Source organism: Pagrus pagrus (genome assembly GCF_965226575.1).
Source record: "Pagrus pagrus genome assembly, chromosome: 16".
NCBI classification, from domain to species: domain Eukaryota; kingdom Metazoa; phylum Chordata; class Actinopteri; order Spariformes; family Sparidae; genus Pagrus; species Pagrus pagrus.
In genome coordinates this window covers 26,749,043-26,763,727 of record NC_140200.1, presented here as the reverse complement: position 1 = coordinate 26,763,727, position 14,685 = coordinate 26,749,043, and the positions used below count along the sequence as shown (strand labels likewise).

Genomic DNA, 14,685 nt, shown 5'->3' with positions numbered 1-14,685 from the left:
AGTAATTTCAATTCTGTCATGAGTAGGCACCTCGCTTTACTCCCGCGAGTGCAGCGCTTACACCAGGTGACGCCTCAGCCACTGCTGTGTACTGTCTGGTGGAGAAACAGAGCTGAGCTGCCTGTGCTGCAGCCTATGCAGCAGTCGTCTGAGCGGTTAAGAGTCTCCGGGGAGCATCTGGCCCTGCTCGAGAAAGCAGGTACAGTGGGAGCGTGGAGTCGCATCGCTTGCTCCTCTTTCTCCTCTCTTCCTCCTTTGTTTGACTTTGTTCTTCCTGCACTCTGCAGAGGCAGCCACAGGGAGGGAGATGGAAAGTAAGAGGAGAAAGAGAGCTGCAGCTTCTCTCATCTCTGCCAAGCTTTCCGGCTGTCTTCCTCTGGCTCTTTGTTATGCCTCCACTGCTTCACTTGCCGCCTAAAGCTACAGCTCCCTGGTGCACACAGATACCGCTGGGGTGGATCTGCCTATGATGTGCTTATCATAAGGTTTGCCATCACCTGAGGGAGAGAGGCTGACTTATTGTTGCTCTCCAAACTGAGAAAAGAAAATAAACACATACAAACCATGATATGCTCTCATATCAGTGAAGCGATACCACATGGCTTTCTGGTTTTGGTTTCCACTGCCAAATCACTGCTGCATTTATTCCACTACTTCTTTTGTTCTGCTGCCTGTGAACACTGCTGCTAGTTGCTGGTGCAGATATTCATGCCCCCAGAAGTCACCTGACACTGATTTGGATCAGGTTGACAAGTCACTGCCCCCTTAATCTGTCATACTGGCAGCCTTCCAGGTGCAGAGGGACAGATGGAGAGGGACTCTTCTTGCATCACCTTTTCCCCTCTGCTGGAAATGTTGCTACATGTTAAATATGAGGCGGAGAGAGCTGAAGGCTCCCCGGATCCTGCTCTGAGAGGCATGTGGAGCAGTGCTCTTCTGCCATCTTGTGGTCAAATGCAGCAACTGCGCCAAGTGACACATTGCCTCACCTGGTAAATCATCCCTCATGTAGCTGGTAAATTTATATAATCCACCGTTAATCACTTATCCATTGAATCACACAGGAGATGTTTGATAAGAGAGCAGACTAGTGAGAGGTGTTTTTGTTGTTCATGCAAAAGTGACAGCAGCCAGTAGAGTGAGTGCCAATAAACAAACATAGACTTTGAAAGTGTTTAATTATAATATATATATATAGAAGATTTCAACTTCTTGTCACTTGGATATTGCACTTAGCCATATCGTAAAAGTCCAACCCTAATTATAATCAATTAATAATCTGTCTGAAGGAATCTGTGTTCAAAAGAAAGCAAAAAAGAATTAGCTGTGATGCTGCCTTGTACTTATACTTGTATGTGTGTAGTTTAGGAAATAAACAGAAATTTCATTATACAATGTTGGCAATTAGTTTATCTTGACTCTTGAATCACCACAGACGGTGGAAATCCAGCTATTAGTAAGGACTGTATAAATACTGAGGTCATGAGTCCTCCCAATGGAAGGTGGTAAAATGTATTCATGAGCTGTTTTAGGGCCTCCTCCACACGACCAGCTTCATAACTCTGGAGAATAATTCATGTATTTAAAGGTAATGGGTTTAAAATATATATCAGTATCTCCTTTGGAAAACCCATCATGTGTAACGCTGGTAACACTTTATAATAACCTTCATTAATTATTAGTCATTTATAGCCAGTAGTTATTTCATGAAATGATTTATAAACCATTACTTAAGCAGCTGTTTACCCTAAAGTTACAGCTGATACTTATAATACTTTAATAATATTATTTGGATGACAGTGAAATAACTATTAACTTATAACAATAATTTCACTTATTTCAGACCTTTTATTTTCAGACCTTTTGGTTTGTGTGTGTGTGTGCGTGCGTGCGTGCGTGCGTGCATGTGTGTGTGTGTATGCGTACAGAGTGTGTTTGATTGACATCTTCTTCAGTCTCCTGTTACGGAGCAACGATTTACATCTAATTCCTCTGAGCTGAACAGAGGTCTATGTGATATTGCCGCGTTGGTGTTCCTACAACATCATGATTAATGTTTCTCTAGAACCATCAGTTCTACTCATGAGGAAGCTACAGTCTTAAGTTGTGGCCACTTCAGACTCCGTACAAAAGATAGATGTATCAGCAAATTCTGCCCAACTTAAAAAATGCTCAGTATAATTACACCTGTCTGCTCTTTTTCTTTCTATTCCAGGTGAAGCTGCCTTTCCCTGTAGATCAGATCACAAATCTTCCACGGAATGACTTCCAAATGTTGGTAAAAATGCACAAACTGACCTCGGAACAGCTTGAGTTTATCCATGATGTGAGGCGGCGGAGTAAGAACCGCATTGCAGCGCAGCGCTGCCGCAAGAGGAAGCTCGACTGCATCCTGAACCTGGAGTGTGAGATCCGAAAACTGGTGAGTCGACTGTTTTCTGTTTTTCTGTCCTCAGCTGTTATCTGTCTATGAGGCTCTCTTCATTAGACACTTGTCATCAGGGATAAGATTTACCTCACCCACTACCTGAACAAACCAAAGGAAATGATGTGATGTAGCTCTCAAATGGGTTGAAATTGTACAGAGCGGCTCCGTTCTATCAGCACGCTCACACCATGAGAGGGGCCTCTGGTGGCCACGCTGAGTGTGTGGGCTGTACAGCTCTGGTTAGTTGGGCTTCTCCCTGGTCAGGACACTGCCTATTTCCCTGAAAATATGTTTTCAGAAACATATTTTAGCATTCTGTTTAGCTATAATACAATATTGTTTGTTACCAGCAGGCTGCCATACTGTTTTTTGTTTCAAAACCAAGCACCGCCCAACTCTCAGTACATCACCCATCAGCAGGACTGTTTACCACAACCCTTTTTCTCTGTGGAGAGTGGGGAGTGGTCATGCAGCACCAATTTCAAAGATATTTGTGTCTTTCCAATACATAGACAGCCCCATCTTATGCAAAGGCCATCTGCCAGGGGTGAAATACTGCAACCTAATGCAAGTATAGTGTTTTACTGAATGAACTGAATAGAACTCTGAATAACATCATTCAGTAGACAGTGGGTGGGAGCTTCTTCTGCTGCTTCGGTCAAAATCTGTCTTACAAACTACACCTCTAAAGTGAGTCATACTGTGTGTGTGTGTGTGTGTGTGTGTGTGTGTGTGTGTGTGTGTGTGTGTGTGTGTGTGTGTGTGTGTGTGTGTGCAGGTGTGTGAGAAGGAGAAGCTGCTCACAGAGAGGAACCAGCTGAAGGCCTGTATGGGTGAGCTGTGGGAGAACTTCTCCTGCCTGTCGCAGGAGGTGTGCAGGGACGTCCAGCTGAGCCCCGAGCAGGTCCAGTCTCTACACCACTACTGCCCCGTGCTGCGGCCCGCCAACTCCTCAGCCAGCAACAACGCCGCCCACCAGCCCAAGCCTGCCCACAGCCCCGCCACCAACACCACCACCAGCATCGACCTCACCACCCACTCGGGCTCAGCCACGCCAGAGCCCAGCTTCCACGGCTCGCCAGGCCCCTCAGAGAGCGAGCCCGACTCGGCCGTCAGAAACGGGGCAGACAGAGATATGGACGGCCAAGAAGCCAGCTTGTACACAAAGTCGGGCCTGGAGAAATCCAACCAGACGGTAACAGTCGATTTTTGCCAGGAAATGACTGAAAAATGTACAACCGACGAGCAGCCAAGGAAGGACTGTACTAAATAGTGGTGGTTCTCTGTGTTGTTGTTTTTGATGTTTTTTTTATTATTTAATTTTACTCTTCTGACAAACCCTCTCTCGGGGTTGTTGAGATGGTCAGCCTCTGCCAGTGTTCACTGAAAAACAAGCTTTGTTTGTATTTATGTCTTTTTGTGCTGTTCTGTTGTTTTGTTTTGTTTTTTTGAACGGTTGACACTAAAGTTGTCTTAACAGCAGCAATACTGTTCTCCAGGTATTCTCCTCTTACCATGACAGAGTGGGAACTTCTCACCAAACCCTTACAATGGTGCTATACTCGCCCCGGCAGCAACCTCTACAGTGGAGACTCTGTTCTTCATGTGTCACACATCACGACTCAAAGTTGAACCTCATCGGACCTAAACAGCAGCTCTCTCTGTCTCTCTGTGTACCGACAGTATCTCTGTTCCTGCCTTCTCTCTTTCACATTTGCTCCTCTCTTTTTTTCCCACTCTGTCTCTATCAATCTTCTCTACCTCTTTCTGTCTTTCTCTCTGACTGTCTGTGGTTCTTTTCTCGCTATATCTCAGTGGCCCTTTTCGTCACAGCAATTCAAACTCAGGAAAAAGAAAAATCCTCTGAATGTTCAACCTAATTCATGAAAAATGAGAATACAGCTTCTGTACACGAGGAAGTTACGATGCAGTTAGACTGTAAAATGTTCATATGCAAAAATGTCTTCAAGCGTGTCGCATTTGTATTTCTGTACAGGAGAACTTTGTACAGGCTTGTAACCGAAAACATTCCTCCTTTGCCTTCCTCAGCACTGAAGTGAAAGAAAAAGAAAAGTCTTTGCAGGCGGTTAAATGGCTATTTTTATTTCCCACTCATCAGCAATACCATTGTATTTGGATGTTGTAATGGTGACTTTCAAGTGCTTGTTTGGCAGATATGTATATAGTATGGAGCATGATGACTGTAACAGTGGTTTTGTACAGGTAGAGGCTTAGATGTTTCTTTTTCACCGGGGTTATATCAAGCACCTTTTTGCTAAGGGAAAAATCTTTGCTTTGCTGTTTCCTGTCCTGCCTAACGAATACTCCCCATTACGGCGGGTGTTCTTATACTCAGGAAATCAGCTCAATACACATGTAGACACACACATACAGTACATACAGTACAGACACATGCGTCAACACACACGTAGAATTTTGAGCCCCATGCATGTATAAAAGTTAGACATTCAAGGCGCGTTTTTGAACGCGTGGCTCAGGCCAGCTCCTCTCCACCTTTTGACTCCTCTATAAATGTGAAAAAAAAGAGTTCTGCCTTGTGTTTTTTGGAGGAAATCTTACTTCTTATCAGTATTTAAAGATGCTATTTGTGTACACTCTCGCAGACACGCTTTGGGTTTCTTCAGTGTTGCCATTTGATGTTCGGAGAGAGAACAAAGAGCCCGGCCCACATTCATTTTTTTCAAACTGAACCTGAATAAAATCTAACACCTCTTGATAGAAAGAACGAAATTGACTTAATTCAGGCACTTTGTTTCCAGCCCCAAGCGCTCAGAGCCATTTAGCACTTCAATGAGGGTCCTTGTCTTAGTTTGAGACCCCTTAAAAGGAGCACTTAAATTGGCACTTCAAGAGGAAACATCTTGTGGATATGGTTGTATGAATATTCAATTAAAAATATCTCTATGAAGAAGACGTATCTGAAACCTAAACACAAAAGGAAGCTAATGGTTTAGTATAAGATTGTTCACACCTTATATTTGTATTTCTTTAGGAATTGAATAAGCTAATTCAGATTTCATTTGACGTGAAAACAGTGTATGTGTTGTCCAAATGATTAAGTAACAATCATATTAAGATAGTAACATGTTTGCCCTAATTGTGCATTTGTTTGAACATCCTACTTTGTGATGTGCATGCATGCTGCCTATAGCTATAAGCCTAGTTAGTTTGTCTAGCTTCTGTTTGCCTCGTAAGTTCTCTCTGGAGCAGTCTGCTTTTAAATTATATTTTTAAAATTTCTATGTATAAACAAACTGAATTATCTCAACCCTAACTAGAGCCAGTACTCCAGTACAAGGTTGAATACAATTGGAATGTGAAGCTTTATTCAATGATCTTTAAAGCCCCAATCCAGAACAGCACTCCCTGTTAGCTTAAGAAGGAGCTGAAGCTAACGTCAACTCTCGGCTAGCTGTTGTTCCACTAGCTTCTGTGCCTCATTGAGCATTTCTTCTAAGTGTTACTGAAGTGTACTATCCTTACTCTAAGACATGTGAGTATCTACTACAGCACTTGCTATTAAAAGTACAAAACCTTCATAATTTTAGCAAAGTTAAACAGCAATGATTTTGTTAGCATGCACAAAACTAGTCTACATCCTCCGTGCAGTTTAACCAACAAAAGAACATCAGTGTAACAGTTGGTTTCGACCCTATCCGTAAATCTACCCACATGTGTGTATTTGGCTTTAAGCAAGATAATAAGCTTTAGCTTTTCCTTTCTTGCTATTGCTACAGCTATGTGTAAGTTAGCTGCCAACCACTTGCCAAGACTCTTCTGTGGAGCTAGCATAGATTTATATAGAAGCGTTAGACAGCAAAGATTTGTAAATATAAAACCTCCATGGATCAAAAGTTCATAATATAAAAGAGTGATAACTGACCTTGTTTTATAGACGTTCAACATTCAACAAAGGTTCAGCTTCAAAGAGAAAGTGCTGTAGTAAATACTAATGTATAATAAGAATATGGATAGTAATATCCTGTATAGTATAGCCACTGTATTTAGCAGATCAAATGGGGGTGCTATTTAACTAACCTCATGACTGGCCACACCCGTGACATGCCCATGACACACCTACTCCCATCCAACAGTGTTTCGAGACCCTGTTTTAAAGCTAAAAAGAAAAAAGAATCTGGGATTGGGGCTTTAAAGTTTGGATAAGATGTTTTGAAGCTTTCCCCCTGAATTTAACTGATGTAAATTTTAGATGTAGTTTAACATATGATCTCACATGTGAGACTGTTTATGTTATACAGCCGAACAGAGTAAGTGTATTTTATTAACCTGTCTTTAAATTGTTAAAAGACTGGTCCCTACATAGGCCCATACACACACAAACACATGCACACATACACATATATTCATACAATACACACACAGTACATATGTTGTGGCACAGCCTGAGTGGGCAGTAATGGTTCAGCCCTTTTTCCTATTTGTGCTGTTTTTTATTGTTGTGCGCATATTTACTGAAGCAAACCAGTTTTTACCCATGTGGAGATTCTACCAGGTTAAAGCCAGCAAACTGAAGTGGAACCATCTACATTACAGAAGCTTCTTTTCTGCAAACATTATGCAACTCATTTTCTATTCATGTACTTTTTCATTTGCTTGATGTTTTTCTGTTTGGAGATAATGAATTCATGAAGTTTGTGTTGTAGCAGAACTGTTGTAACAAAGGCCCCAGTGTGTCTTTTCAGATGTCCGAATAATACTACAACGATCACGTTCTTGTTTTTGCATTGCAGGATTTCTGTTACACATATTTTGATGAATCAATTTAACAAACCTTATGATTTCTGTAGAGCTACGATAAAGAGGTGACACATCACACAGGCCCCTGAAGCACACTCTCCAGTCAGAAAAGCTTTTTGTCCAGACCTCGAAGCTCTCTGAGTCTTGCTGCATGCTCTGACGCCAACTGTTTTAGTACAGTAACATGCATCCTCTGATTTAATGGTGAGATGACTTAATGTCAGAATCTACAACATGACGACTGTTGTCTAAGTGGTCAGTTCACTCACATTACAAAAAATACATAGATACAAATACATTTCTCACTTGCCTCATGTGGCACCTAGTCATGCAGATAGTTTTGGTTGTATTGGTTACAAACTAAATATCCAGGCTTGAGATTTTTGCCTACAGTAATCACGTTGGTGTGATCTATATTTTTTTGTTAGTTCCAATGAAAACTTAAATCAAGTTTCGAAGACAGTCTCCAAACTATGTACATGGTCACAGAGCAGGAAACTAAGTGAGAAATGTGTTTTGTCTTTTTCTGTCATTTGAGTGAAGTGACGTTTTAGTGTCTCAGGGTGCCAAACATTTGAATGTGCTCACCATATCACTCAGAAGCAGCATTATTACTTGCTTTCTTAAACAAATAAAAAGGTTTAAAAGGTTAAAAACATCCCATAAATTGATTTGTTACTATTACTTAAAGTTGCATTAATTGATTTTTGGCCTCTTGGGGGCTTTTGTTTCGACTTTCGTTTAGATGCTTGAAAAAAGTCTGTGGTTAACACAAGCCTAAGATATTTTCACGTACATCGGCAAACACCCAACATGTAAATTGTCATCTACTCACTTGTCTGCCTTCACAGGCAGATTCTAGTTGCAAACTATTCTGATTCTAAATTTCCATCTTAGTTGTGGTGACGTTGAAGTCATGTGACTGTGGTCTTTTAAACCGTCAGTTTATAGCCTAGCTGTAGCTTTTTACTTTTGGCAATTGCATTTATGCTTCATAAATGATGAGAGTGGTCTTCACCTGTGAAGATTAGCATAAACTTGTGTTTGCCACAGATTTTATTTCATGCAATAATCCAAAATTCAACTGAATCTCATCTGCTTTTTGTCAAAGGAACCAGGGTGATGCTAACTTCTGAGTTAGCCCACAGAAATATGTCATCCCTGCAGCTCTGTTGTTACCTCACAGAGTTTTTAGTGGCTGCCTGCTAGACATCAAGCAGACAGAGAGCAACATGATCACTGATTTGGAGTAGTGTTCGTGTCCATCTGTTGAATGCAGGGCCAATAATCACTCTCAAGTCTTTCTTGGTCTCGAACACCTCCTGAAAAAATATCTGTATCGTTAGCTGGCAAATCTTCCACTATGTTCACCAGCTAACTCTGTATCTCTGCTGCTCGGTGCTGGACAGGTAGCACACGAATTAAAAGTCAAGAAATTAGTGCAGCTTTAAGAATGATGTAATGTTAATAGTTCTATGCATAGAAAATACTGAAACTGAATTTAAGAATTTGATTCTTGGATATGAGGAATCCTCCTGATTACTTTTTGAATTTTGCTTTCGCCGTAACTGTAACTGAATGCTCGTACCTTTTTGCTGTGGACTTGTTTGGTTAAACTTTGTTTTGTTGCTGCTTCTCTGAAACAAACACTGGCTTGTCAACTCCAAAGGTTGTTCTGTAAAAGAATATGAACAAACACATGCCTTTCTCACATATTCCTCAACTTTATTGAAAAAAAAAATCTGGTATCCTGGTTGAAAGCGCAGACTGAGAATTGAGCAAAATATAAAAATGGAAAATGTTTACAAATAGGTGTCATGTCATGTTTGATACATTTTTTGCCATGTAAAACTGATGCTCGGCTCAATTGGACTGGTTCTTGGTGTTGTGTAAAGAGACAAAGAATGAGTTTTCTCAGCTTGTCTATAATCCAATTTTTGGGATGGGTCAGCATTATATGGATACAAGTGCACCTCCGATATTTGCCTTAGAACTTGCAGAGGCCATCGTTCACATTCAAGTGAAGTGAGTGTATGCAGGGGCCTGGGCCCCCATCCCCGAGTCACCAGTGCGGACTTTCTCACACTTATCTACCTGTGAAATCCTTCATACCTCTCATAACTGGTCAATGACTGTATCAGCAAACTGCATCAGGTGTTTTTTCTACATGCTTTTTACACAGATTATATGGATTATTGTATTAGTAGATTTTGGTGCATCATTTTTAATGTAATAGCTCTTAAGCTTGTAGTTCAAGTTGTTTTTTTCTTTCATTTTTCTAGATGATTGTTTTGTGTTAATATTGTCAATTTGAAATAGCTGTTATTTGCTTATTCTCTACTAAGAGTTCTTACCTTTATAATTTTTAAATGCTACATGACCCTAATTAATTAAAATGACTTAATAACCATTGTAAATACGGTATTGTGCAAACCCCATTTTCATTCATTTCAATTGCTAGTGTTCTATAAATTACTTTTTTGTCTAGACACCATTTCTCTTTATGAAATAAAGAAACGTGCATATCATGTTCTGTGTTTTGTGGATTTCTTTGCAAATACATGACAAAATTCTAGTCAGTTTCAAAGCTGCATTAAATGACCTGCAGACACGACACTGACATACAACCTTATGAACTCTGAAATCAGAAAGTTGATACGGTGAATGCGTTAACAAACATTTCCTAATCCATCCACCAGACGCAAAGCAACATTAGCATTCATTTGGGGTTGTGTTTGTGTCCACATCATGAATGTGAGACCAACATTCACCGTCATCTTAGCTCCATTTTTGTCTCCAACTCCAGAGGTAAAGGTCTGGCTCTTCAGCAGCTCAAACTTCCACCAGCAAATAGTAATTGGGCCCATTTTTCATATGAAAATAGTGATTAATACTGCTATAAAGATAAGTTCACCCAGAATGCTGCAATGTTGTTTGATGACTTTGCTTTGCTGTGAAGCTCCAGAATTGTTTTGTGGACACCTGAAACTTTCCATCTGTATGGAGGCGAGTAGATTGGGACTGAATTTTTGTATTTTTGGGTGAACTTATACTTTAAGGTCTTAAGGCCTTGTATTGTGATGGGGCCTTTTATCATTTCAGTTGATATTATGCATTTATGGTGCATATTCTTATGTAATTTTGCGTTTCATCAAATTACCCTAAACCAAATGACACACAGCAGAATGAGTGCTGTTTGTGTTCTGGGACTCTTATTACGCATAATGACTCTGCCATGTTTAGTCTGCAATGTCCACTGTAACGAAGGAGTAAGGAAACAGAACACTTGATGAATGTTAACCACCAAATTCATAGTATTCTGCCATTTGGTATTTACCAATGTAAGTGTGAGGCTAATGATCAAAACTGACAGAAATCCTTCAAGTGCAGTGAGAAGTCAGTGGACAATGAATATCAACAGGAAACTCAGCCCAGTAGCCAGAATAAAATGTTGGCAGTGAACATTTATGCAAGCCCCTGGTTTGTTCACGTTTGTATGTGCCATACGTAACATACTGTTGTTCACATTACATGTTTATGACCTGAATGTCATATTGGCAGGTGACAGTGACTGCCTTTCAAGACTGTTTCAAGGTTTGTTTCAACATATATAAGTATGAAACCACTGGATATTTTTAAGGAGACTTCCAGACAATTTCCAGCCACGTTAATGGCGACAAAAGCAGGGTACTTTAAGCCAAAATATTATGTTTTCTTTACCCCAACCATGTGCTTTCTGTGCCGAAACCTAACCAGACCAGGTACACAGCGTTGTCATGGCATAAAAACATACAGTTTCAAAATATTTGTGTTTTGCAGAAACTGCCAACATTTTTTCTGACGACTTTTCTTGACTCTAGACAAAACAACATAACTACTCAGACAAAACAGTTTGGTCCTGCTCAGGAGGGAAAAGTATTTAATAGAAAAAACAACAGAACAACAGAAATATTGACAATTAAAAGCAGATATATTCATAAACAATATTAGGCTACTTTTAGTCAAACCAAAATGCTGAAATTGAAGAGCCCTTTTTTCTCCGGCTCATTCGGTATAATGATAAATCTAAACACTGGTTCGAGAGTTCTCTCATTTTTGTGGTTGCCAATTCCACAATCTTTAATTACAATCTTCAGTCAAATATTGTCGCAGCAGGCTTTTGGACTCATTTTATGAGCTATCACATATGCTTTGAGCCAAATCAAATTTGGATTCAGATTTGATTGATGTTCTCTAAAAACTACCCACCACCCTAAATAGTGAGTAATCAGCTACTGGAAATATAATTTGCAATGTACATGAAGTAATATTATTAAGCTTCTTTTGTCTGTGGAATATCATGTTAACATATCTGAAGTGAAGTTCTTGTTCATGCACAATACATACTGTATAAACAAACTGCGAAAACAAAGTTAAAGTGGAGTGACAGGATAAGAGTCGCTTTGCGATCAGGATCCCTTGGTCCCTTTGAAACTCTGGTCACCTCTAGCTTTGTCACAAAATGGCCATTTTCAGTTTACTTTTTCATGATTGAAGACAGCTCCAGAATCATGCTCTGAAAGACAAACAGACATGTTGATAATGTAGGTTATGAGTTAAATCACAGACACGTACACACAAACACATTTTTCTTAATAAATGAGAAAATAGCTCAAAATCTTGTTTTTACTAACCAACAGTGGTTGGACTATTATCTGCCATCACTGGTGGGTGTGGTTACAGGTGCACAGTTCTGACCTTTTCAACCACACCCAGCTCAGTGGTCAAAGGTGCAACAAACTAAAAGTTTTTTAACCAGAGACGGAAGTAAATAAGGAAGATTTAAACATCATGTAGGATTTAATGGCATCAACCAGTAAGGTCGCAGGTTGCAACCAACTGGATACCGCTCCCCTCACCCTGCCATGACGAAGAACCTACAGCGGCTGTGAAAAATGCAAAATGCTCTCTCTTGAATCAGTGTTTGGTTTGTCCATTCTGGGCTACTGTAGACACATGCCGGTGCAACATGGCAAACTCCGCTGAAAACAGACTCTGTAGAAACAGGGGCTCATTCTAAGGCAATAAAATATGATTCTTAGTTTCAGGTGATAATACATGAATGATACATAATTATGAAAATTAGGTGTCTCCACGATCACATTTTGCCATGATAACACACACACACACACACACACTCAAACAGTTTTGCGCAGCTATACTTGTCAGGACTTTCATTCATTGTGTAACCCAAACCCTAACCCCTAAACCAGAGAGAGAGAGATACTAATTAGGTGAAAAGAATACCAGCCCCGCTGTAATAAACTGTCCTGTCACAGCCTGGGGGCGAAGTTTAGTTTCACTGACACAAGATGGTAGCACTCATACATATGATTTGTTTTGTGTGATATGTGTGAAGAAATTGTAAATCTTCCATAAGTGACACTGCTTTTTTAGCCTGTTGTTAAACCCACAAAATGTAACTTCCTGGAGACAGATAGTCAATTGTTGAGTCTCATCCTCAGGTTGGCACGCTCAAAATGGACGCCAACCCAAAGAATCAGTAGCCTATTTGATGAACTGGCGAAGAAACTCAACAATCAAGTATCTTTCTCCAGGAAGTTACATTTTGTTGCTTTAAGTTACACTTTAAATAGACAGTACATCACTAATATATTCAGTGAGAGCCAGGTAGTGACATTTGTTGCTTTAAAGGCTCAGATAGGATATGACTGGATGATATGTTGTACTCACCATGGACATCCTCCTCCCACTCGCGGGAGGTGGCGGGGTCATAATTGGACTCTCTCCCTGGTTGAGGTGCTGGGCCTCGATGTCAGTTCCACTCTGAGAGTTGGTGCTGTCAGATGGGGAGGCCAGCTTGCCCTCCGACAGCCCTCGGGACATAAAACTGCACTTCCTAGCCGTGGGGAAGTGGTCGCTCTCGGGAGAATCACTCATGTCACTGAGTTCCTTACAAACACTCACTCTGCTCTGCCTCCTCTGCGGGATCCTCAAGGCTGCTGGGATCTCCATGTGGCCGGCCATCAGTGTGGGTCGAGGTCCTGCGTACCGCGGCTGGACTGAGCAGTGAGGTCCATTTGACTCATCGCTGCTGCATGAGGGCTTCCTGTTGTCCAGAGTGTTGCGCCGCTCCACCACCCCCAGCTGCTGTAGACCATTGATGTCACTGTGACTTGGCAGGCAAGTTTGTGATGGCTGCTGGTGGGAGCTATTGGGCCTCTCCTGATTTTGAGGAGCCACTGGGGCTGTACTCAATGGCAGAGTCTCCCCGCGAGCATCAGACACAACAGAGCAGGTCATCTGTGTTAGCTGCATCAGCCTCTGTGGTGAGGAGTTAGAGAGCACACAAACCTGCTGCACCATGGAGTTTTTCTTTGACCTGTACACACTGTCATCGTCTCCATATTTGTATCCATACAAGCTCTGTTTGATCTTCTTCACACCCAGGTGGAAAATCTCCAGGAGGTTTAAGAATAAAGAAACTCCAGCAATAACCAGCATGAAAACCATGAAAATATTCTTCTCTGTCGGCCGTGAAACAAAACAGTCAATACTGTTGGGGCAAGGCAACCTCTCACATTTGTACAGAGGAGACAGTCCGATGCCATACAGAGCAAACTGTCCTATAATAAAGCCCACCTCCACAACAGATCTTGTTAAGATATGGAAAACATATGTGCGCAGCAAGGAGCCCCGGAGGGGAGCTTTCCTTACTTTCTTCTGTTCATCTAATTTCCTGAGCTCTCGCTCAATTCTCTTATGGTCCTCCTGGACAGGGTCTGTCCCCTCCAGCTCAGCTTTCAGACAGGCTTTCTTCCTGTGCCTCTCTTTGTCAAGGGTCCTCAAACGGTACAGTGCATGCCCCATGTAGACCAGAGACGGAGAGGACACGAAAATAATTTGAAGGACCCAGTAGCGGATCAGGGAGATGGGGAAAGCCTGGTCGTAGCAGACGTTCTTACAGCCGGGCTGCTCTGTGTTGCAGACGAACTCACTCTGCTCATCATCCCAGACGTCCTCAGCTGCAACGCCGAGCACAAGCATCCGGAAAATGAAGAGGATGGTGAGCCAGATCTTCCCCACAATGGTGGAATGAATGTGAACCTCTTCTAAAATACTCCCTAATAAGTTCCAATCCCCCATTTTCTGTCATATTATTATTATTATTATCTGTCAAAGAATAAAGAAATACATGAAGTTATATAGTTAATAGTTATAATAGTTAATAAAAGTTAATAATAGTTAATAAAAAATGAAATATAAATGGTTTACTTACATGTTCTCTAGCATCCTTGTCTCATATGCTTCAGCACTGAGCCATTATAAAAGAGCAGATTCATTTGTGGGCTCATGTGTTGTCCCTGAAGAGAGACAAGACCCAACTGTGCAGTTTTGCTGACACTATTTCATACTGCTGCAATCTAGGACTCCAGTTAGAAGCCATTGATCCACCACATGACCCTATAATGCCCTGA

At 41.2% G+C, this 14,685-nt stretch overlaps 2 protein-coding genes across 6 annotated transcripts in view; one reads left to right on the top strand and one right to left on the bottom strand.

The window, feature by feature from the left end:
- The window catches only part of bach2b (BTB and CNC homology 1, basic leucine zipper transcription factor 2b), a 98,464-nt gene extending 88,729 nt beyond the window's left edge, over nucleotides 1-9,735 (top strand). For all 5 annotated transcript variants that reach the window (XM_084377419.1, XM_084377418.1, XM_084377420.1 and 2 more), the window contains 2 exons: nucleotides 2,216-2,422; nucleotides 3,207-9,735. In XM_084377419.1, coding sequence (XP_084233545.1) covers nucleotides 2,216-2,422; nucleotides 3,207-3,701 — 702 coding nt within the window. In that variant the 3' untranslated portion in view covers nucleotides 3,702-9,735. The remainder of the gene's footprint in view (nucleotides 1-2,215; nucleotides 2,423-3,206) is intronic.
- Nucleotides 9,736-11,723: 1,988 nt separating this feature from the next.
- gja10b (gap junction protein alpha 10 b) lies at nucleotides 11,724-14,353 on the bottom strand (the record flags this gene model as incomplete). The annotated part of the gene is made up of 2 exons (XM_084377835.1): nucleotides 11,724-11,762; nucleotides 12,941-14,353. 2 exons carry the CDS (start codon nucleotides 14,351-14,353, stop codon nucleotides 11,724-11,726), a joined length of 1,452 nt encoding a protein of 483 aa, XP_084233961.1.
- Between the last annotated feature and the right edge of the window lie 332 nt (nucleotides 14,354-14,685).